Here is a 26,772-nt window from a genome sequence, read left to right on the forward strand (position 1 = left end):
GTTCAACACGATGGTTATCAATTTGTCCATTATCGATATTGGTTGTTTGATACAAACGTATAGATAATGGACTCTACCCACTACAACGTGTCATACTATGACCGTAATAGGAACGTGTCAGGGTCGGAAAGCAACACGTTATGCTATCATAATCATAGTCAAAGGAAAACCCGCATAGTTCCGTTCCCATGGGATTTTCGATATTAAAACTTCTTCTAAATCCAATGTGTTAATCCAACTTACCCTCTGTTATAAGTGTGCCAAATGTCATGAAAATCAGTGTAGCACTTTTTTTAAAAGCCTCTGCCACCTTCTGTTACGGTCATAGTGTAACGTTGTAATGGGTAGAGGCCTTTATTCCAATATAAAATGTAGGGGACGTTAAAATGCGCAGATCTATAATGGAATCTTCGAGAATTCGGCTTAAATTGTAAGCTACAGCTTACTGGCTGGATAATAGGGGATTGGGGACCTCTGTAGTGGGTACTGTGCCTTTAGTGTACCGATGTATAGATTTTAAAGTCTCGGTTTGTATGATTGGTAGTTATGAGTATTGAGTCGTTTTGTTTGTCTTGTTGTAAGTTATTTTATAGTGTGTTCTTCTTTTCATTTATATTTTTGAAGTGAAACTTCTTAAGGTGCGTTTAGAGTAATTTTTTTTTTTTATTTTCATTCGCGTACTCATCGTCGGCACGAAAGTATCAGCTCCGTGTTTATAAATTACAATAAAATATTTACAGTGTTAATCTGGATCTAACAGTCTAAAATAGTAAAGTGCATCTCCCAGACTACCTCTTCTAATGTTTACTAGTGCTAAAATATATATAATAATTATGTGTTAAGTATAATAAGTACAACAGTGAAATGCCCAATATTCAACAGTGAATTTGAACAAATAAGTTACTGTAAAATAGTGTTCTAAGTGTTTAAACTAAACATTATTACTCAATAAAGCGATAAATAAAAATAATAAATTCATAATTACAGTGAAAACGAAGTGCAAATAAAAAAAAAACTGTGTTCTTTGTTCGTAATCAAAGGTCAATGACTCAGTAACTTCGATAATCATAACGTATTTTTATAAGCTACATATCATCAATAATTTCGCTGTTCCAACTAGCGCATCGGTGGCTGAGTCGGATAGACTTCGGTCATAAATCATCTGAACCATAGTTCAAACCTCGCATGGCCCTACTTGAAAATATATTTCAGAAATTGTTTATATTTATTTCCTCTTGAAAAGAGTGTATGTATGGTGATCAAAAGGTAGCAAAACAGCAAGGAAAAAAAAAAAAATTTTTTTTTTTTTTTTTTTTTTTCTCTTTTTTTTTATTATTATTGATAAAGTTCTTTTAAAAATGCAACGTACTCCACCAATGAGCAAAACCACACCGCATAACTCGGATACCGAGACAGCAAAATTTTATGATCCTACAGACAAAAAGAAGGGTGCAAATCCTAAACGCCAAAAACGTCGCAGGGGATCGCAAGAAGAAGATGTATATAAAACTAGAGAGGATCACCAACAATTTAAGGAAGATATATTTAACAAAATTGACGCTTGGAAAAAAGAACAAGAGCTAGTGCTAAAGAAACTGACTGATGATATTGCTGAAGTCAAGCAACAAAATATCAGCATTCAAAAAACTAACATTGAAATCAGAAACACAAATTCGGAAATAGAAAAATCCTTCCACTTCTTGTCAGAAAAGTATGAAGATCTTAAAAGTGCCGTGACACTGTTGCAGAAAGAGAGAAAAGAAACTTTAACTTATATAAAGTCTCTAGAGGATCAAATTGATATGATGCATAGGTCACAAAAATCCACCATGATTGAAATTCGAAACATCCCCCCCACTCCCGCTGCGACGGCTGACCTCTTATCGGTTGTCAACAAGACATGTGATTCTCTGGATGTGCCAATTCAATTATCTGATATAAAAGATGTTTCCAAAATAATTAATAAGTTCAATCAAAAGAAACCCTCAGCGACTGTTTTGGTGGACTTCACTACCATCTCTATTAAAAATAAAATTCTATCCAAGGTTAAAGAATTTAATAAAACTAATACTCACAATAAGTTTAATTCGCAACACATTGGCATCCCTGGACCCGTTGTTCCCATATACATAACGGAAAGCCTCACTGCCAAAACCAGAAAACTGTTTTACTTAGCTCGACAATTTGCAAACCTCCATGGATATAAGTTCTGTTGGACAACGAATGGCAGAGTGTATATGAGAAAAACGGACGGTGGACAACATATTCATATCAAGGAAGAAAATCAGCTGCGACAACTGAATGAAGCGACAGCATGACTTATATTATCCAAAACCATTCTCATATCCATACATTATGATAGTTATCGAAATAATTTATTGTTAACTCTATTTCTCCCTATATACCCTATTTATGATCTTTTACAAAGAACTGTGAAAATCCAACATACACATTACACACGTTATTATACAAAACACAATATCCATAATAACAAGGAATTTAATCTGTATTTACTTATATTACTTTGCAAATTGGCACGTGCTTATAATTCAGATGATCATTGTATATTTAACCAGTGCATGTCTAATATTCGGGTCCCTAATTTAGCGAAACTTTTAATATGCTTTCAAATTCGATGACGATAATAATATTTATACTGAGTTAGAAATAATTAGTGAAATCGATTGTACATATCTGCCGAGTCCTGCAGACTTTAGTAGCCCAGATAACCACAAATCGCTATTAATACTAACGGTAAATATCCGCAGTGTCCACAAAAATTTCGATCAACTTGCTCTATTTTTGGCATCCTTAAACTCAAATATAGATATTGTCGTTTTAACAGAGTGTTGGATAAACGGGGACAGTATAATACCAGGCTTGAACTCTTATACTGCCATAAAAACAAGTAAAAGTCTCAATCAGAATGATGGCGTTATTGTATATATTAAAAATCACCTCAAATATACTTTTTCGGAACCGGAAATGGAAGGTGGGAATTGTCTTCTTCTAACAATTGGGCGTAATCTTTCTCTTATCTGCTCCTATAGACCACCAAGCCTTCATCCTTCACTGTTTATAAATTCGCTGGACAAATTGTTAAGCACTATCTCAAATAATGAAATCATTCTGACTGGTGACATTAACTTGGATATTCTTCCCAGTAACACTACGGGTTACGCGTGTGACTATCTGAACATGATGTACTTCCATGGACTTAGACAAGGAGTAAATAAACCAACACGGATAAAATCTTGCATAGATCACTTCATGTTAAGAACAAAAAAAAGGTGTAAAACTGTTGTTTTTGATCCCTTGACAGATCATGCACCTATCCTTCTAGAAATCAGCACGTCAAAAGATAAGAACAATAATGAAACGCTGTATAAAACCATCTATGATCATAAGCTTCTCCCTGACTTAATAGACAATACAAATTGGTACGAATTCTATAAGATACAAGACCCAAATGAAGCTGTGACTTTCTTCATCGATAAAATTGAATCTGCATTAAATAATTGCAAAATAGTTAAAAAAGTTCCCAACCGAAAAAGACCCCTGAAACCTTGGATTACTTTCGGGCTTATTAAATGTTTAAGAAAAAGAGATAGATTACATAAAAGAACCAAAAGAAACCCCACAGATCTTGCTTTACTCGATGAATACAAGAAATATAGAAACACATGTAATAACATCATAAAAAATGTGAAAAAGTCATATTATAAAGACAAATTGGACAAAAATTATGGCAATCCAAAGGGCATGTGGAAGATAATAAAGGAGGCATGTAGTCTATCGAACAACAGAGCACCTAGCAATGAACTTTTAAATTTAAAGTATGATACGATTGACGCATTGAATGTAGTCAATAACTACTTTATTTCAATAGGTGGAACACTCGCAAAATCTACCCTTAATTCACTGAAGAAAACGGAGAAGGAATTAACACTAGATTTAAAAAACGATGAGTGTCCTAAAAATTCTCTTCTACTTAGTCCTACTGATCCTCAAGAAATATGTGGGCTCTTATCTAAGCTGAATTCCTGTAGTGCTTCTGGCTATGATAATATACCTACCCGCATATTTAAAGAATTCAGAGACCTCCTGTCACCCCACATATCCTATATATGCAATCTAAGTATTAAAACAGGAGTTTTTCCAAAGCCTCTTAAAAAAGCCATTGTTATCCCTATCCATAAATCAGGCGACAGATCATGCCCCTCTAATTATAGACCTATTTCTCTGCTATGTACTTTAGCTAAGATATTAGAAAAATGTGTAAGCAAGAGACTTACTCGCTTCTTAGAAAAAAATAAGCTCCTACATAGCAACCAATTTGGATTTAGAAGTGGAAGATCTACTGAGGATGCCACACTGCGGCTCACTACACAAGTGTCAACGCATCTGGATGAAGGATATAAGTGTCTAGGAATATTTCTAGACCTTCAAAAAGCCTTCGACACTGTGTCCATCCCAATTATGCTTGCTAAGCTGGAGCATGTGGGCGTAAGGGGCCTTCCCCTTGCCTGGTTTACAGATTACCTGTCTAACAGAACGCAATCTGTGCGTATAGAATCTAAACTGAGTAACGAGGGTGAGGTCTCTTATGGAGTGCCGCAGGGTAGCACTCTCGGTCCTATGCTGTTTCTGATATATGTGAATGAGCTGTGTAAACTAAATGTGGCTGACTGTGAGGTAACTATGTTTGCTGACGACACGGTTATATTATTTAAAGGTAAAACATGGAAAGAGGTATTTAAAAAATCTGAAAAGGGACTTCGAGCTGTGACCGGGTGGTTGGAGACTAATTTGTTAAAATTAAATGTATCTAAAACTAAATACCTATGTTTTTCAAAAACATCTGCAATTAGTCCAGCTGATCACCTGGACCTTACACTACATGTTTTTCCGTGCAACCGTGATTCCAGCAGTACTACAGGCTCATGCATGTGTCCGAAGATACAGAGAGTTCCCCAAATAAAATATCTTGGCATCATAATTGATGATAAGCTTAACTGGATTCCGCAAATTAGAAATGTCTCAACGCGGATCAGAAGATTAATATATGTATTTAAAACACTTAGAAACTTTGCAAGCAATGACTTAATAACTCTAATTTATAAAGCACTTGGGGAATGCCTCATAAGCTACTGTATAACATCGTGGGGAGGAGCAGCAAAAACCTATCTCTTAGAAATTGAAAGGTCTCAGCGTGCGCTTTTAAAAGTAGCTTTCAAGTTACCATTCGACCACCCAACTACCATGTTATACTCTAAAGTGAAGATTTTAAGTGTCCGAAAACTATTTGTGTATCAATGTATACGGCGTTATCATAGATTTAATAACAGCAATGAGTATAACAAAAATAGAAGAGTTGCTGTTCCAGTTCCGTGGACTAAATCCAAATTTGGACACAGGCACTATAAATATATTGCTCCAAAACTGTACAATAAAATGAATAAGTTTTATAATATTACTGCTCTGAACAATTACCAAATTAAGGCTAGAATTTTGAATTGGTTATCTAGACTTGACTACAATGACACAGAAAATCTATTATAAATTCCTTAAATGGATTAATTATTAATACAGGTATCCACAAACACAAAGACACACACACACACACACACACGCACCCACATACACACATACACACACACATGCACGCCTGCACACACGCACACTTACATAATCTTATTCTCCTAATTAATATAGTATTGATAATGGTTTTGGACTTATTGATTTTTTTTTTTTCTTTTTATTAATTTTAATTTTTAAATTATTAATTTCCATTTCTTGATTTTTACATTTTAATATACTTATCATGAATCTTAATTTTACCTTTTAATTGTAATTTTAATTGATTGGAAATTGTAATTTGTAATATTTAGCTATAATAACTTAGGTACTACTAACTTACATTTTATTGTTATGTTGATTGTAACAACTTATAATAATAGTGTTGCATTGTTTCGATTTAATATTGATTTTTTGCTGATTTAATATATGTTGCTCAATTTATTTTATAATTACTAACTTATTTAATTTTAGATGAATTTATTTATGTGATGATATAATTTTCGAAATTTGTTTTGGACGTGCTTTATTTGTAATTAGATACCTAGACACATTTTGTTTTTTGTTTTGCTGTATGTACTTATTTGTTATTGATTTTTTTTTTTAATAGTTTTAATTGCATGTAAATTTTTTAATTTATTTTTGATTTTATTTAATTTGTCTCTGATTTTTTTCGTGTCATGTAACTGTAAATGGAAGACACAGGCTCCTGAAAAACAGTTCTTACTATCTTAGGAGCCTGGGTCGCTCTTATTTGTAAAAGGTTTTAAGTGGAATAAATGATTTATTTATTTATTTATTTATACTTTACGTAGTAAACAGCCATAAAAGAACGATAGGAGCTTAATACTTTATTTTATTTTTGTTTTATAATTCATTACATTCTATTCATTTATTATATTAAAACAATGAATGAAAAAGCGTCATTCATTCATGAAAAGTGTAAATAAAGCATGAAAAATTATATAACTGTGTTTTAGGTTTTATTGTGTGTATATTGTTAAATAATATAATATCTTTTCTCAATGTTTGAACATAAGAATATCATCTTCCTAATTACTAATTTATTTCAAACAATTCCAACACAAATTGCTTAACAAGGAAAGACCGGAGTGGGAGAGTTAATCAAAACGGTTCAATTTGAATATTTGGCGTAATTTCTCCATTATTTATCGTTAACTAAATGTTAAATGTGTACAAATTATATTCCGTCTCGGAGATAAAACATTGACTCCAAAGTGACTTGAAAAATGTGTTAGCATCTGTCTAGCCAGAGGTGATCGAAGTTGTAGGAGGCAGCGATAGCGGGAGCGGATTCTACGATCATGATTATCTATACTAATATTATAAAACTGAAGAGTTTATTTGTTTGTTTGAACGCGCTAGTCTCGGGAACTACTGGTCCGATTTAATAAATTCTTTCGGTGTTAGATATCCTATTTATCGAGGAAGGCTATAGGCTATCATCACGCTAAGATCAACAGGAGCGGAGCCACGCGGGTGAAACCGGAATCGGAATCGTTGGGCTGGTGTACAAAATTAAGGCGAGTAAAAGTCGCATGATATTATTATTATACACATGAAATTTTCAATGCTGCGAAGAAAGTATGTCGAGCGTTGTATTTTGTATCTATTGAACTTCACTTTGCATTTAGAAAATAAAGAGCTTTATGTTTACAAACACTTATTCAGTACTGACACATGCAGGTCTAAAAGGCCAACAAACCATATATTATATATTATCATAGTAAAGTAGATTGCGTTTGCGATCGCGATCTGCCATAACTTGGCCCATGATCTCGAGTCTGGTTAGAATCTGAGCGCTGATGGACTGCGCTTCCAGCCCACTGACTGCACAGCCAGACTGAAAAATTATCCCGTTTTGGACTTTTACAGCGAATACATTCTAACGACGGAACGATGACCATCGATTGTTCGAATCTAACGTTCTAAAAAGACTTTTGAAGCTTTTTATTTGATTTATCAACTTTTAACAAAAGATAGAGGGATCCTGGTGTGAAAATTATGGGTGAAAGAAATGTGTAATTCTTATTGATCATTTTAGCAACGTTTCTATGTTTTTCCATATTTATGAGGAAAAATCTCAAATTGTCGACTCTTAACCACGTTGAGTAGACATAATCACGTGATCCATTTATTTCACCCCAGAAATTGTGAAGATTCCATTGAACAGGAGATTTATATTATTGAAGGATTATTTATAATTGGATATTCTTATATCAAAGCTGAAAACATATCGAATAAACAAGATATCATTCACTGGAGCGGCCAATATTGAGAAACCCTATATTCCGTCGCAAAAATACAATCTATTTTTATTCTAAAAAAAGATCTGTATTAATGACTAGCTGTGCCCGCGACTTCGTCCGCGTGGAATAGTGACTGCATAGTAGGTGACTACTTAACTTTTATTGAATAAACACGTACTACCATAAATAATTAAAAGAACTGTTAGTAAAATTTATTACTAAACTGAGCTAAAAAATAAAAAATAAATGCCTAGTTAATTTTCTACGTAAAATTTATTTTAAATTATGTCATATTATTTTTAGGCACCAGGAGGGAAGGGAGCAAATTTATTTTTCTTCCTTCCTTGTATGGATGTTTTTGACAATATATCATGCAGCAACTGAGCGCCGAGAAAAACTTCAAAACGCAAAGGAATAGAATCCGCTATCGATACTAATTGACATAAGCGTATGATGTTTTGCTAAGGATTTGTTCACCCTACCAACGACGACGACGACCACGAACAAAATTTTCATCCAGTCGTAATTTAACAAAATTGTGCTAAACACAATTAAAAATAAATTATTAAAATTTCCTGTCGTTCTGGTGATTGGAATTTTTATTTTTGAGATCAACGAATGAAAAAATAGATTTTTCGTAGAAACGGTGGCTCCTAGAAAACAATGTATTTGAAGTTTTTTATAGATAATTTTACCGTTTCTACGAAAAATCTATTTTTTCATTCATTGATCTCAAAAAAAAATTCCAATCACCAGAACGACAGGAAATTTTAATAATTTATTTTTAATTGTGTTTAGCACAATTTTGTTAAATTACGACTGGATGAAAATTTTGTTCGTGGTCGTCGTCGTCGTTGGTAAGGTGAACAAATCCTTAGCAAAACATCATACGCTTATGACAATAATTAGTATCGATAGCGGATTCTATTCCTTTGCGTTTTGACGTTTGTCTCAGCGCTCAGATCTTTCCTGTCTCACGCCTGTAGTAACTAAACCGTTTAGACCGTGCAATAAAAATTAAATTAAAAAAAAAAACTAACGCAACGAAGAAAAGTGCATAGAAAAAGGAATAAATAATTTTACAAACTTCCCGAAGATCTTTAAAAATAAATACCATTTTAAATATTTATAAAAATAAAAATGTTGTGTGGTTTTATGAAACCACGGTAAAAGTGAAACTTAGGCACAAAATTATCGTATTTGTACGATAATAATTATCGTACGGTTCCGAACACTGCTTTATACCTACTCGGCAGCCGACCGTCACGCGACATGCGCTACACAGACCAAAAAGTTTGAGATGATGTAATAAAAGTTTCACTTTAAAAAAACAAAGTCATCGGGGCTGCCATACCATCATTATCATAATATCATATACAATTATATTTTTTTTATAATGGTACTTAATTTTAAAGATCGTCGGGAAGTTTGTAAAATTATTATTTATTCCTTTTCCTTCGTTGCGTTGGGTTTTTCTTTTTAATTTTTAAATTTTTAACTTCGGTTTCTTATTCATGTTTCTTATTTCATGTGATATTTTCAAGTGAGTTTTTGACCTCTACCTCCATATTAGAAAGAAAAAGAAAGAAAGAAAAGAAATTATTATTATTATTGTGTTTGGCTGTGTTTTTTTTTTAGCCAAAAAAAAACACAGCCAAACACATTATAAAATTTATCTTACAATTGGGCAAACGGAGACAGCCTCAGCAAAATGCTGCACAAAAGCAGCGCTGATTTTCAGGCTGTACCGGCGATTGCGGTTACATACTTACATTACATTCCTACATCATATTGATATCTATAAGTTTGTTGCTCCTTGACATCTTTTTGGTATCTTTAGGAAAAAAAAATTGCCAAGAGCCAGGCCTATGTGGCTTTGAGTAGAATTCAAAATTTCCAGGGTGTGGCTATCCTCCCGCTCCCATATCCCCCTCTTCTTTAACAGACTTTCAACCCTTCTCTTTCCACACCTAGTAAATGGCAGAACCGATTTTGATGTAAACCATATTATCTAATTATACCTATATGTATTATGTACACGTCATATCCTGTCGTTTGATGCTCCATTTGGTTTATTTATCTAACAACTGTCACCCCTAAATGTAATAAACGGATGAACCGATTTCGATAAAACACGTTGCTCTTTTATATTTTGATATGCCGCTTGAGTATATTATTTGATCACATTCGATTATTGTTCATTCCCACTTTTACCGCTGTAATCTAATAAATGGATAAACCGAATTGGATAAAAATATAACTAATATTTTTTCCCACATTCCCACTTTTACCTCTATATACCTAGGTATAATAAATGGATGAACCGATTTTGATACACTTTATCTAAGAACCAGCGTCGGAAAATATGCTGCCTAACACGCATCTAATTCGTATTACCTGTTAGCGAGCTACGGTGGCACAAACAGACACACATAGCGGTCAAACACTTATCACCCATCTTTTTGCGTCGGGGGTTAAAAATATAATACGACATAATTTAAAGGACATTTTATGTATAAAATTTACCTAGAAGTAAGCATAATTCTAATTTGACCCCTTCCCCCCCTACTACCTCAGCTTACCCCCCCCCACCCTTGGGGACTTTCGATATGATCACCTGGACATTTATAAGGAAAAACTGTAGCGTATAACAGATAACTTACGTTTTATCGTACACTGTATAGTGTACAATAGAATGCCTTAGCAAATGTTCGCCGTGAATACTTAAATGGTAATAACTTTTTTATTTACGAACCGATTAACATGAAATCCATACTTAATATTATAAATGCGAAAGTAACTCTGTCTGTCTGTCTGTCTGTTACTCAATCACGCCTAAACTACTGAACCAATTTTCATGAAATTTGGTATGGAGATATTTTGATAACCGAAAAAGGACATAGGCTACTTTTTATCCCGGGAAAATGAAATCCCGGAAATCCCACGGGAACGGGAACTATGCGGGTTTTTCTTTGACTGCGCGGGCGAAGCCGCGGGCGGAAACCTAGTAAACACTAAATGTTAAATGAAGATTACCACAATATATTAATGAAAATCGCATCTAAATCGGATAAGCCGTTTCTGAGATTAGCGTGCACAAACATACAGACAAACAGACAAAAAAATTTATAACTACAGTTTTGGGTTTGGGATCGATTTAATAATAACCCCTGCTATTTTTTTTTACATATTTTTATTGTACAGACATCACTTTTCTAGAATTTTATTATATGTATTGATTGACCACGCGCAAGGTTACTAATTTCCACTACATCCTCATGCAAATCGTCAATTTTTATGAACATTGAATCTGTAAATAAAAAAAAATCAAAAGATAAGTACCTAATTTTATTAAAAAGCTACTAACAAATAAAGTTTTATCAAGAACTAAAGTGACCTTCTTTGGGCGTATAATATAGTCTTGTAAAAGTTATACATAAAAATAAAATTTCATCATTTTCTTATTTTGTCATAACTTTAACTAATTAAAAACATGAGTATAACTATATAATTATAATAAACAATAAATATAAAAGCTACAACTTACCTTTTGTGGGAACGCAAGAAGGCGAAAATTAAAAAATAGCCGAAGATTTTTAAAAATGTAACGAATGAACACAATCACTGTTATCTACTATTACCCAAAGAGAATACAAATACTACGTCTATTACCTACTCAAATTTCGACGGACCGAAGGACGATTTTTAAAAACACAAGATTTAATTTACACGTCTTTAATTAGTGCTTTCTACATTCAGAATGAATTAAACTAATACTTAAACTAATAAACTTATCTCTAAACAAAAATGCAGCGTTTGAAGAAATACAATACGTATGCATTAAGGCGATGCAGGGTGGCCATAGTTTGCTGCGTTAACAAATATGACATCGCTCGCATGTACTGCGGGTGGCCCCGATATAACTCCTCCATCCTCAGTTTCAAGAAAATCTGAAGGGTTTTCTTGAATACATATTTTTCTTAATTTAGACTTAATAACTATGACGATTACAATTATAATTACGATTAATACAAAAGTTATAATGTTAATCACTCCGACGGCACTATTCACTGTACTATTAAACTGGTTTTCACTATTTTCACTATTTTCAATTAAATGCCTAAGCATATTTATGTCAGTTAAATTTGCACCCTTCAGGTTAACAGGCTTCCTGTCGGTCTGGGAGTTCATCAAATTTGGTAATATAATTTTTGGTAAACTTGGGTATATAATATCATTTCCATTCGCTTCATATTTCTTTAGTGTTATATCTCCGATTTTCACGTAGCAGCCAATCTCGTCTAACGCCAATAAATAAGTACCACGAAGAAATTCTTGGGTTACCTCATTTTCACAGACCTTAGTAAGTACTGTTTCCACATTTACGTAAAGTATCCATCTATTTGGTAGAACATTGTCGATTTTCACGTCATCTATGGAAATGGGAATCTGCTGACAACTGGAAACATTTGTGGATAGCCGCAGAAGATCGGTTAAACAATCATCTTTATATAATGTTGATGTCAGTATTTCCGGGCATAGGAACCGGTCTTCATCAATTTCTTTGCATGGTTGTGAAAGTGGCATCGTTTTCAACCCCTTCACAAGGACATATGGGTATTTGGGAAGGATAAGGGAAGTCTGACCTTTTTCTTTGTTAAATATAGGTAAAGGTATTATTTTAAAATATGAGTAAATATCATCAGTAATTAATGGAATAGTCATTACGAATTTTATTTGACTTTGTTTTACATAAGTTTGTACTTCTATTAATTGTTCAATTTTAAGAACATTATCTAAATTTACTGGAAATGGTAACTTAGAGCTAGTTTCAATATTTTTTAATAAAAGTAATAATTCCTTCGTATCTACAACGGATTGGTGTAAAAGTTTAATTTCACTAAAAGCTACAGCAGTTTCAATTTCACTTAATCTAACGTAAATAGACATAAAATTATGTAAAAATGCAGAATATGTATGTATAATTTCATTAGTCTTTTGATGTAAATTTGTGTCATTTAAAAGCGAATCAATTACATTTAGCTTATTCTGGATTGCAATGAAATTGTCATTAGATATTTCAGCTACATTTAATAACGAACCCACCATCTCAGTAACGATCGTCATCTTATGTATTATAGAGTCTTGTTTAGTCTTTAATTTTTCAATAGTGTTTTCGAATTGTATAGCATCTTCGTTGTCGAGGTTACCGGTGATAATTTTTATAACTGAACCAAGTGGATTTAATAAACCACGTTTAGATCTAGAAGACGGAATTAATTGTTCAAATTTATCAATAGTATAATTCATATGATAATCTGTTTGTAATTCTGTTGTAATAAAATCGGAACCTAACGCTTTTACATCAATACAACTATGAACCTGATTTCTAAATGATAGATAACTATTTATATTAAATTCTAAATCATCATATATTAACTTTAAATCTAACACCTTAATAACTCTCCATGTGTCATTGCTGACGACTGCATAGCCTTCACGGAGGGGTAGTATTCCGGGGTTCCGTTTAATCTGGTGCAGTTGAAGGCCCTGGTTTTGGATCACATGGATCGTCAGAAGCAGTAACCTGCGGAGGACGCTTAATGTATTTAATTGGAACTTTAGTCTCACGATTGTGTGTCGTTACTGGCACAATATTTCTATGGGTTGGTCCCGTGAAATAATTCTGATATGTAGGCCTATCTTTAGCACGTCTCGTGTTAAGTCCTTTAATGTAAACTGAATATCCTATGTCTATGTTAAAATCATTTTCACCGCCATGCTTATCCTTAATAACCTGTTTCTTATGAATAATTTTGTCTGTAAGATATTTGTATAAGAGTTTTGTGCGTTTGTGGTGATCTTTTACAAATTGTTGAGTTAATTGTTTATTAAAATCTACAGCTTGATCTAGAATCAGCATGCCTTCCGTATCAAGATCGCGAGCTGAATGAACCGTATCTGAATTTTCGCTATTATTGTTAGACGCAGTCAAGGTGCTGCTTTCCATGGTTATTGTACTACTATCAGGTGACAGAATCGAATATGGGGACCTTGGGCGATTATTTTTAGTGATAGGCACTGTTCGGTCTGAATCAAACGAAATTGTAATCGGCGTCAGGGGTCGGTCACATTTTCCCGCCTGATCGTTACTAACTTTTACTATTTCATCGGTCAATTGTTTTTGAAGATTTCGATCCTTTTCATCTACATTAACTTTCATTGACACGTCGACTATTGCTGCTGGCATACGAACGCTTTCACGAAAAATCTGAAAATCTAATATAGCGTCACCGTTCTGAAGGTTAGTTGGAATTGATACTCTAGTTTCTGATCGAGGCTCTAAAGTGATTCTTAACGGAGGGTTATATATAATCGGTATTTTGGCGTTAAATGTTTCTAAAACTTGGTGCTTCATATCGATATTTGCATCTAGTTTCTTAAGTAAATCAGATCCGATTAATCCATCATACTTACTGTCTACATTGTATACATAAAATTTGTGGGAAAGTGCGCTTCTAAAAGTTTTTAATAATGGAATTTCTATAACCTCATCATGAGTGCTTTGCGCATGGGTACTAACAACTGTAAATTGTTCATACTGTTTATGATCTCTAAAATATTCTTCTGCTTTGGCCGGACTTATAAAGGAACGACTGCTTCCTGTATCTATGAGAAACTTTGCTTTTATTTCGGGAACTATAATATGTGGTAATTTTAAGAAGCTGTCACAATAATTTAAATTAATTATTTCGCTGTCTCGTCGGAGGCCGGTAACAGGAAATTCATTATTGTCATGAAAATTGCTTTCAATTACTTCCGGATCGGTATACTCGTATAACTCGTTCGCGGCGTCTTCTTTATAATCTAAGGGTGAGTTATCGTAATTTTCATAATTTGGTTCATCGCAGTAATATATGTTATGAGTTACGTTTTGCCTCATAGGTGCCGTACGCATTGATACATCGCTATTTAAGCCGGGGTTCGGTGCCTGGGCATGTTGTATGCCAAATTTAAAACGAGGTTGGTCTGTTTGTTGATTTGTTATTCCTAATTGATAACCGGTATTTTGAAAAGGTCGCAATTGGTGGTTATTATTAGATTGTGTGCCAAATTTATAGCCTTGGGCTTGTGGTGTTTGCTTTAACTGTTGCATAAAATTTGGTCGAGGTGGTTGCATTAAATTTTGTTGGGGTTGTTGGGCGAAATTTGGTCTATAACCAATTGGCTGTTGAGGACTGCCGTATTTAAAGTTTTGATTTATAGGCATTGTAATAAAATTAGGTTTGAATGAATTTTGAAAAGTGTTTTGGGTTATAGGTTTTGGCTTACTAGTCTTTGCATTATATTGTTGTATAAAATTTACTTCTTCCGTAACTACGCTAAGTGCATTTTCTAAGTTTTTACAACCCCTTAATCTAATAATCCGGATCATGTCCTCCGGGAGGTTGTACAGAAAAACATTTAACGCAGTATTATTGTATATGATCATTTTCGCGGCTTTGACCCCTTCATCCGTGAAGCGGTTCACCTTTGAAAATAGGGAACTTTTTACGTTTTGTATTCTGTGGCAAAACTGTATGTAACTTTCACCTTGTTTTATTTTTAACCCTTCTAACTCTAATGCTATACACTCTTCCGATCGCGGGTCTCCGAAATGTTGGGTAAGTATTTCTTTCAATTCAGCCCATGAAGTTATATTTTGGTAATCACTAAGCAGTGAAGCTGCCTTACCGATAAGCCTGCTCGTTATGGCATGGTATACATATAAGTTTTGTGCGTTATTACTCGCATCTTGGAATGACCTTATAATATATTCACTTTTATTGATAAATAGGTTTAACAGTTTTTCATCCCCATCAAATTTGGGAATGATACATAGTATTTCTCTAGGAATGAGTTTAATCTCTTCCATTTTGCGTAGTTTTATCGATTAAAACACGAAATTAATGAAAGTACCTAACACTTAAAATCACTAACTAATAACTAACAATTAAAATTAAACACTAAAAATTACGACTTATCACGATAATTGCAATGAACAAAATCAAATAAACGTAATGATTAGGCCGACTATTTTGGGTCGGGGATTTCGTGAAAAACAGGGAATATGAAAAACAGGAGTGAAGAGGTCTACTCACAGTCTGCTCGCTCCCATGTCCTTCACTAATGATCCTGAATGCTCGTCCTTGAGGTCTCCGTACGCGTTTCACTGCAGCGATTCAGTTTTTTACGCGTACGCGTCGCGGGAGTTATTTATTTAGTTCGAGGATACTCGTCTGTACCGCACTATCACAGGTCCTTAATTATGGCTTTACTGATAGCTCGGCAGCAGGATATTATCGAGTATCCTACCGGCTGCGCCACTCAAATTTCGACGGACCGAAGGACGATTTTTAAAAACACAAGATTTAATTTACACGTCTTTAATTAGTGCTTTCTACATTCAGAATGAATTAAACTAATACTTAAACTAATAAACTTATCTCTAAACAAAAATGCAGCGTTTGAAGAAATACAATACGTATGCATTAAGGCGATGCAGGGTGGCCATAGTTTGCTGCGTTAACAAATATGACATCGCTCGCATGTACTGCGGGTGGCCCCGATATAACTACCTATATAACTGTAATGGTGTCTTGTTTGACATCAAATAATAAACATCTACCCTCACTTATAAAAATTTAGTATATTCACATGAAATATAAGCGCACCTGAAATGGACTCTGGGAAGATATGAATTATTTATTTAACTTTAAAAAAAAAACAACCTCACCAACATCATAATTCATAATATTTAAATTATGAATTTCCAAGGAGCGTTAATATTATGTAAATTGATTTAATTTTAATGAAATCTCATAGATGGCGCTGTTTTAAATTTGTCTTTATACTACTAAGATTCATTATACTGTTTCTCTGCCAAAATTACTTAAATGATGTAGTTTTTATAGTGTAAAGGTAGACAATAGCATGGCTTACTCAAAAACAACATTTAAACATGAGTCTTTATATTGTACGCTGTCGTAGTACACGGAATACGTAAGAAAAATAAAGGTTCACAGCTCCTCCCCCGAAGGTGATAGCATGATAATATGTATATAACAGCCTGACCCGACCTGTTAGTAATATTCATGCAAAATTTGAAGTAAATCTGTGCAGTACTTTCTGAGATTAGCCTGGACAAACATACAGACAAACAGACAAACAGACAAACAGACAAACCGACAAACAGACAAACAGACAAAAATTCTAAAAACTATGTTTTTGGCTTCTATATCGATTATAGATCATGGATTATGTATTCTTTTAAAAAAATATTCAATGTACAGTTTTGACTTTCCTACGATTTTATTATATGTATAGATGTTCATATTAATGATAAGATATCACAATTCAACTTCTAAAGAAATCTTCTGTATTTATGTTACTTTTAATAATTAATTATTTATTTGTTCTGTTATACCCGACCCGATAACGATCCTAACATGATCCCAATTAAGGATGGTGAATGGTTATGTTTGGAATTTCATACGAAAAACAAAAAATAACAAGTGACACGCATTGTATCATGGAAGTTTAACAAGTATAGCTCAGACATAAATGAAATAGAATACCTACTTTCTGATACTTTTTTTTAAAAAATTCACATTTAATCTCGGTATTTTTAAACTTTTCTGAATTCATCTGTAATTTTGGACAAACACTAGAAGGATATTACAAAGAGTAATTGTTTATTCTTTCCGTACTATTTAAATTCTACCATTCTACTCTAAAGTCGAACAAGCGAAGCCAGAGTATGAATCAAGTATAAACACCTAACATTAAAACTGGAATGCAATCACATGCAATGTTTCACACTTCAATGGCCGAGATGGGATTCGCAGCTCAGCTCTGAGCGGAAATTACTCTATCCCACCATTAAAGCCAAAATGACCTCACTTACATACCTTTTGTATGCGATTATGTATTCAATCCCATAAAGAAGATATATTAGATATGCTCACGAATTGACATGTGATTCTTTGTTTTTCATTACTTCGTTATATTTAATGATGTTTACTTTCCTTGTGAGAGGCGGTTTTTTTTTACATAATATTTTTGTTATGTATTTGTTTATTCCCTTCCTGTACATTAAATTTCCTTTGTAAATACAGGGTAGTAACAACGATCTTATCCTTCGCCAACGAAATATGAATGTAAATAAAAATATATTATTGAGCGTACCTACCACCCTTACCAACTTGATAGTTACTAACTCAATGCGCTTCAAAACAGATCCATTGCATCAACAAGCTTAAAATATAGCTAAGTGCAATGTATACCTTGCAATCAACTAGATTAATCAGCCAATTAATAAAGTGTCTCTATTTTAAACGGCAAATTTAAGGCTCCTCAACGAAAATTTGAATTTACTCAAAGGCAGCAAACGCACAATTTATCATTTGGTCAATAACATACATTTTCTATTAAAAAAGATTAAGGTAGAGAACCTATCTTGACATAAAAATGTCTTCAATTGAAACGCAATGACGTGGAACGCCCCCGTACCTCCCCCAGGGAACTATAATTTATTATATTATTCTTATGTTTCGTTAAGAATAATATTCTTAGGGCCGATTTTTCAATGCTTGGATAAAACTTATCCATCCAATAAAGTATTACACGATAATATTAAAATGTCACGTAAACTGTCAAATACGGGCAATTAGAATACATTTTTAAAATGGTAGTTTTATACATTATTCGACGAATAAGTTTTATCCAAGCATTGAAAAATCGGCCCTTAACGATATATTTTATATAATATATTATATTTTATATAATATATTATATTATATAAAATATATTGCTTATAGGGAAAAAGTTACAGTTAATGTGTTACGGTAAATACCATTTTCCTGTTTTCTACAGTCACAAAACAGCTAATAAATAACAAGGAAGCAGCTAATCAAAATAATGTTATTATACAATTTTTCCATAATTATGAGAAAGATGTGTTATTTCCTTGTGCAATGAGCCTCGATACTTTATACATTACTTATTTTCTTATGATAAGGACACATAGAGAGTTAAAACTTTGCAATAATATTGTACTATGTATATTCAACGATTTATCAGTAAGTTATTTGTTTTTATTGCAAATGATTATTAAGTTTTACTATTTAGACTTAGCACTACTTCCGAATTTGGGTTTGTTTAGCTAAATCAAGTAACTAGTGGCATATAAATATTTTATGCATGTTATCTCCTCTAATACTCTAATGGACCGATTCAATTTTTCATAGGAGGTGTGACATAACGATACCTACCTGTGTAAGGTACCTACGTTTTCATTTACTTCGATATGTTGCTAGGGCGGTAATATTTTGACATTTTTGTAAGTCTATATAAAATGATATGTTTCTGTGTATAGAGTTGTAAACACAGATGTGATTTACGTTATAAATCTACACAATCGATGGGTTTGGTATATTCGTGACAGTGTTATTTGTCCTTCGGGAAATTAGCAATGCGGTTCCTGGAATCAGCGGAACGAAGGTTCTGTACATGAATATTTGCCAGATTTCATCATTCTACACGAGATGCATGTAAAATATGTATGCTTTTATTACACAACTAAATACAGATAGGTATCTAATTTATGTATTAACAAAATGGTCACAACCATAGAAATATCACAACCAAATAAATGAAACCAACCAGAAGGCCCAGTGCCTTCCTTCAAATGAAGAAAGAACACAAACACAAAAAATATACAGTCTATATTAATAACTAGCTTCCGCCCGCGACTCCGTCCGCGCGGATGTCGGTCTTCGCGTGGATGGTCTCCATTTTGAGTAACTCTGACAATGACATCTTATAAATATCTATTGGACCCAAATACGGCTAGGCCTATAATAATACGCAACGTGTGTTCGCGGTTCTACAGAACAACGTCTATGGATAAAACTGAAAAATTAAGATTAATTTTTTTTCTACGTATTTTTCCAGAATAAAAAGTATCCAGTATAAAAAGTATCAAGTAAGTATTTTACGCCCAGGATAATAAGGTATAATTATACCAAGTTTCATCGAAATCGAACCGTTAGTTTTCACGTGATGTCTTCACATACAGACAGACAGACAGACAGACCGACAGACAGACAAAAAATTTTTTAATCACATATTTGGGTTTGGTATCGATCCAGGAACACCCCCTGCTATTTATTTTTTCAATATTTTCAATGTACAGAATTGACCCTCTACAGATTTAATGAAATGAAATTATTAAAATGAATATATTATTTAACTCAGAAATAGTTAAAAAGGTGAGAAAGCTTAATCGTGAACTACTTGTATTCGTAGTAATTTGCAAAATTATATCAAAAATTTCGGAGATTTTACAAGTACTCGGTGTAAACAAACTAAATTAATGAAACCGTAATGAGAAACAGTAACGTGTCGTGTTTTGCGTCACGTCATAAATTCAATTAGGATAAAATTAATGGTAATTATGCCATCGCGGCGGCCATGTCCGAATTATTATAAAAAATTCTCTTGTTTACTTTTTTGTTGGTAAAAATATGCGTGTTGCTGCGAACGTGTCTGTGATTTGGTGATAACAGAAAATATATTAGCGTATTATCTATACTAATATTATAAAGCTGAAGAGTTTGTTTGTTTGAATGTTCTAATCTCAGGAACTACTTACTGGTCCGATTTGAAATATTCTTTCAGTGTTAGATAGCCGATTTATCGAGGAAGACTATAGGTTAGGTATAATCATATCATCACGCTAAAACCAACAGGAGCGGAGCAACGCGGGTAAAACCGCGGGGCACAGCTAGTAAAATATAACACAAAGAACATACAATATTTAAATTACCTATTTTGAACAATATTTAAAAAAACTAGGTAACTTATAGTATATTTTTTCCCAGCAATACAATTTTGACTAAATTAAAAATATATTTTAGTACGCTTACCTATACGTAACATAGCGTTTGCTCATTCATCTTTTGGTTCAGGTTTTCGCGTGTACTCCTTTTCTGTGTAGGCGGACTTTTTGTTTCATTTATTTACAGTATTGGAAAACGATACGTTTTTCTGTCGATACTAAAAAGTTTCAGAATCATTGTCATTTATCAAGTTTTTATAACAGTCTTTTTGAAAAGATTTATTTCAAAGAACAATACAATATAATATAGGTACACAACTGTTCTTGAGTTAATGGAGATTTAGGAAACATTTTCGAGAATTTTTTAATAATTTTCTTGTAATCGGAGTAAAAAAAACATTTAGATCACGAAGATTAATCTGTAAAATAGTAGAAAATAGCAATAAAATATTCCGTAATCTTGCCCTTCGAGGACATTTAATGAAATAAAACATGAAAGAGTTCCCAAATTGTACGGAATCTAGATATAAACCGATTATCGAGATATCCAAGTATCAAGAAGGCGATGATTGGCAAATTGTGGGAATCGAAAAATATAGTATTTTTGAGGTTTGAACTAATACAATCTAAATATTAAAACCTACCTCAATTATTTATTTAAAGTAAGTAGGTATTAAAGCGAGTGTTGAGTCGAGCGATCTACTTAGGATATAAAGAGGTAGGTAAAGTTTGTAACATCGGAAAAATAAGGAATTAGGAATTGGTGATGAATAATAAATAAAGTCCCTTTTTACAAGCTTTTACTAACTTGTTATTATTTATTTATATAAAGGTTTATATTAACCGATGTTGCAGACTAATCGAAAGACGAGTAAATTCGAGAGTTACCTAGGAAGTTTCACCTTTTTCCTGAAATGTTCCTATGTACACAATTTATAAGTTATAACAATTGTACTATATAGCACTGATAGTATGGAAAATTCGGCATTCTTTGTAAGTTGGATTTGCAATTAAAGTGGCACAGAAATGTGTCCAATATGTGCCAATTATGTTAACAGTAATTTAACCAATTTGTAATTACGTGCAATATTGGCTACTAAAAAGACAATATTATGTTTAATACAATATTGTACTGTAGTAACATTTCATGTTCCTTATAATCAGTGACAGTTCGGTGGAGTTTCACACTTTTCTTGTTGTATTTTTCAGTATAGGATAAAAATTCAATAGAGTATAATAATTATATAATACGTGTTTTCAAGTATCACTTTGCAGTATAACTTTCTAGTGAAGTCTTGTCAATCTTTTCCGTTGAAAAAATGAAACCTTCCATCTGAAACAGACAAAACCTTGCAAAAATCTATTGCCCACATTCAAAGAATATACGAGATCAGCGGGATTCATAACCCGTTTGATATAATCGAAAATAAATCACAACAAATGTCGTGTTTGATATATGATGTTGGATTAATTCAAACAAAAATACATCGAGACATGTATGAATGGGATATATTTATTTCCATATCATTTTCAGATGATCGAACATGGAAAGAAGAACATTTGGTTTTATCTTGTTTTCTTATTTTATTCATGTAATTGATAATTGATTATGGATTGAAGATCTGAAAAAATATAGGGACAGGAAGGTGACAGGATTCAAGATATTAAGTAAAGACCGAAGACTGATGATATTTTTATTTTTTGGTTACAAAATTTTTATTGAAATCTGCATCAGTAGATAAAACGCGGAGAAAATAAATATCAATGAAGTTGGTACATATACTTATACTAGCGTTTAGCTACTATTATGTATTCTGTGCTTATACCTACTATGGTTACATTCAATTATTTTTATTTAATTTAACAAATATAAACGAATTTTTGGGTAACTATACAGTAAATAAAATATCAAATGGTTAATAAAATCAATAAACGCTAGTGATATCGAAAAGCCGACTTATAACAATAAATTTTTACGGTTTCCATCGACTTGGGCTGCGGTAAACGTTTGTAACAATCGTGTTGGTAACAATTTTTTATTTCAATAACAGTTTATTTAGGGAATTTCATAGGCTCTACAATAATTTGCAAACTGTATTTTATTAGATACTAGCATACCGCCCACGGCTTCGCCCGCTTTGTCTAAAACCTAATAAATTATATTATATTAAAACATTCCTTTTAAATCACTCTATCTATTAAAAAAAAACGCATAAAAATCCGTTGCGTTGTTTTAAAGATTTAAGAATACACAGGGACAGAGAAAGCGACTTTGTTTTATAGTTTAGATAGTTTAGACTACCTACCGGCTTACCTGGAAGAGGTCACTGCTTTAGCGATAATATTGCCATATATTATCAGTTTATAATATTACGTGTATGCATAGTTTGGAGCACAATAAAGTGCTTTGATTTGATTTAAAATATCTTATTTATTAGATGATATTATTTACGTTTGGCTTTATATAGAGAGGCTTTCGATTCGACGTCCCATACCTTGTTTATGAGTAATTGAGTAATCTTTTTTTCTTCAATTGTTATCAGTTATCACTGTTCTTTAAAGTTTTTAGCTGAAAATTTCTAACACTTTTGCACGCTCTCGCATGTAACTTTTGAATGTGGATAAAATAATTTCACAGGAATTCCCTTTTCGTGAACCGTTGACAGTCCTTATCGCCAATTTTTATTTCACCAACTACGGCTTTGTTTAGACATTGTTTACAACAATACAGCCATTATTTTATATAGAGGTAAGGATTATTGTTTCGGAAAATGTAAATAAGAGCGATATAAAAAATGATACCTTTCAAAGGTACTAGGCTAATAACACGTACTCTATCAAGAGAATTAAACATGTTTATGACCCTACTTCTGAAATCATTTAAATATTTCTACACAAAACTTGAATTAGTACAATATAATATTGGAATAAAAAACTATATATTTCATGGAATAAATAACTTGGCATACTATTTGAAATTACTAAACTTCTTTAAGTATGTAAAAATTAAAGAAGTTTTAATAAAAATCTTGAGAATATTATTTCGTGTTTATTATATTCTCTATTATTGGTGAAAAAACTTCGTTCAAACTTCAACATGAAATGAGAACAAAATAAATTATGAACGATCGAGCGACCATCTGCGCTACAAATCTAGAGCGAAATATTATTTGTTTTCCATTAACGATTAATAAATAAGTAATACATAAGGAGCTTATAAAAATAAATAAGATGTTTGTTCTCATTATTTCTTACATCCATGATGTTCACATATATTTTCCTTGTTTTTCAAAGACCGTAATGAATGCTATAAAATCGATTTCATCCAATGTTGAATAGCTAACGTTTCGAAAATCAATTAATGTGGATCAAAGTAATAAAAATACCACGGATTAGACCATTTTAATTAAAACTTCTGCACCCAAATTTATTTTAAATACAATACACACCCACACCAAATGTCAGTAAACATAACATGTAAAACATATCGCCAATTCTGGCAACTTGTACTTCTCAAGTTGCGAAGTTCACAAACTGTACATACATTGTAATTGATACTTCTTGCTTACGCTCTGACTAATCGACACAACTTTACAACAGAATACTTAATCCTGATATAAAATGTATGAGAAATAAAATTTCATGTCGTTTTATTACTGTTTCTAATCTTATAATTTCAATGATTTTGGACTGATTTGTTACGTGTATGAAAATATTCATCTTTCTCAAATATAATTGTAATATTGACATGATTTTAAAAGAGCAACTATGGAGTTTCTTCCCAGTTCTTCTCCATAGATACTGCTTACCGAATCGGTGGTAAATGTTAAAAATATGTAATGACGATTCGAAAGTGCTTCTAAAAGAAGTCTAATTGAATAAATAAATGTTTGAGTTTTATCAACAAGAAATGAAAACAAAAATACATAGTCAAAATCAATGAGGTAATTTTAATCTATACATATAATAAAATCGTAGGAAAGTCAAAACTGTACATTGAATATTTTTTTAAAAGAATACATAATCCATGATCTATAATCGATATAGAAGCCAAAAACATAGTTTTTAGAATTTTTGTCTGTTTGTCTGTTTGTCTGTTTGTCTGTTTGTCTGTTTGTCTGTTTGTCTGTATGTTTGTCCAGGCTAATCTCGAAAAGTACTGCATAGATTGACTTCAAATTTTGCATGAATATTACTAACAGGTCGGGTGAGGCTTTTTTAAACATATTATCATGCTATCACCTCCGGGGGAGGAGCTGTGAACCTTTTTTTTTCTTACGTATTCCGTGTATTACGACAGCGTACAATCTAAAGACTCTTGTTTAAATGTTGGTTTCGGGTAAGCCATGCTATTATCTAGCTTTACACAATAAAAACTATGTCATTTACGTAATTTGGGCAGAGAATCAGTTTAATGAATTTATTAGTATACAAATTTGAAACAGCGCCATCTATGAGATTTCGTAAAAATCAAATCAATTTACATGTTAACACTACTGAACACAATGTTAAAAATTAATAATTTAAATATAATTATGTTATTTATTTATTTAACTCTTTAACCCATATCTTCCCTTCCCTATAAGGTGCGCTTATAATTCGTGTGAATATACTACATTTTTAAAAGTGAGGGTAGATGTTTATTATTTTAAGTCAAACTAGACACCATTACTTACAGTTAATCTAATATTGATTGTGTTCATTGTTTACATTTTTAAAAATCTTCGTGTTTTAAAAATTCGATAACGAGGCGGGACTCGAACCAGCATTCTTTAGTGGTCGAATTTTTTCTATTCTTTATAAATTTATTGTTTATGAATTTATATTTATAAACAATAATACAAAAAGGTTAGTTCGTTGATAATTATTATTCCTTCATCATTTACATGTTGTAAGTAAAAATATACTTTGACTGTTAATACTTTTGTTCAGTATTTACCTGTATGATTATTGCTTGGTAATTAATATATTTTCATGTCGTATACCTAATTAAAAACATAAGTTTGATGTGAAACTAGCTGGATTTATTTTTACACACTCACTATCTTATATTTTGTGTTAATGTTAAAATAGTATTAATAGTGTAAATCATAATATTTTTTCACATTTAAAAATATTTCCTTTTTTTGATGGTGTTGGCATCGAATTAAACCGCGCTGTCGTTTCGTTCTCAAAAAGTGAAGTTATGAGGACCGAATATGTAGCCGCCTCAACTTACGGAAACGAGAGTAACCTGCGTTGTCTGTTAGTTTTTGTATAGTCGAATTTAACGTTACATGGAAATTGGCATCTAACTATATGAATAATACTTATATTAAATCTGTAGAGGTCAATTCTGTACATGAAATATATTCCCTAAATAACTATCACGAGGTGATTAGGGATCGACACTGACGCCAAAAGTTTTTGTCCGTCTGTCTGTCTGTATAACCGTTATAGAAACAAAAACTACTCGACGGATTTAAACGAAACTTGGTACAATTATTAGTATGAAAGAAATGTTCTCCATATTATATAAAAAATATCTCCCGACATCATAATTAATGTCTATCTTTTATGGTTGAGCTTAGGAGTTCAAAGCTTTCTGATTATATTTGTCTACTAGCTGTGCCCGCGACTTCGTCCGCGTGGAATAGTGACTATGGGACCTATGACCATGGGCTCAGGGTGGGGCAACAATAATTGTTTTTATTTTCATGCTTCCACTCCCACGCCCACTCCCAGGCCCACGCCAACGCCCACGCCCACTCCCCTTCACAATTGGTACCTACCAGATCAAAGCCAGGGTAAGCGCCCCACCCAGCCCCACCGTGGCTACGCCCATGCTGAATTACTACTTAACATACAATTATTGAGTAAATACGTACTACCATAAATAATTAAAAGAATTGTTATTAAAATTTCTTACTAAACTGAGCTAAAAAACTTACGTACCAACTTATTAAAGAAAATCAAGAAATGAAATGCCTAACCTATACCAAATAGTTACTACATAATATTGTAATTAAAAATTATGATTAGTATATAATATCGAAAATCAAAAAA

The 26,772-nt window shown here is 32.6% G+C and overlaps 1 protein-coding gene and 1 long non-coding RNA gene across 2 annotated transcripts in view; one reads left to right on the top strand and one right to left on the bottom strand.

The window, feature by feature from the left end:
* LOC149486210 (uncharacterized) overlaps positions 1-26,772 on the top strand; it is a 493,671-nt gene that overhangs the window by 347,707 nt on the left and 119,192 nt on the right. The gene's annotated exons all lie outside the window — the stretch shown is intronic.
* LOC149486224 (uncharacterized) lies at positions 11,631-13,157 on the bottom strand. The gene has a single exon (XM_089699552.1). The coding sequence runs from the start codon at positions 13,155-13,157 to the stop codon at positions 11,688-11,690; it is 1,470 nt and encodes a 489-aa protein (XP_089555678.1). The 3' UTR covers positions 11,631-11,687.

This window comes from Colias philodice, chromosome 9 (assembly GCF_061535455.1).
Source record: "Colias philodice isolate Cphi_HAF_F1 chromosome 9, ilColPhil1 Martin Lab GWU primary, whole genome shotgun sequence".
In the NCBI taxonomy this organism is placed as follows: domain Eukaryota; kingdom Metazoa; phylum Arthropoda; class Insecta; order Lepidoptera; family Pieridae; genus Colias; species Colias philodice.

Bases quoted from the DNA above. Each gene is read 5' to 3' on its own strand.
- LOC149486224 (XM_089699552.1), bottom strand. From the start codon at position 13,157: ATGAATTATACTATTGATAAATTTGAACAATTAATTCCGTCTTCTAGA.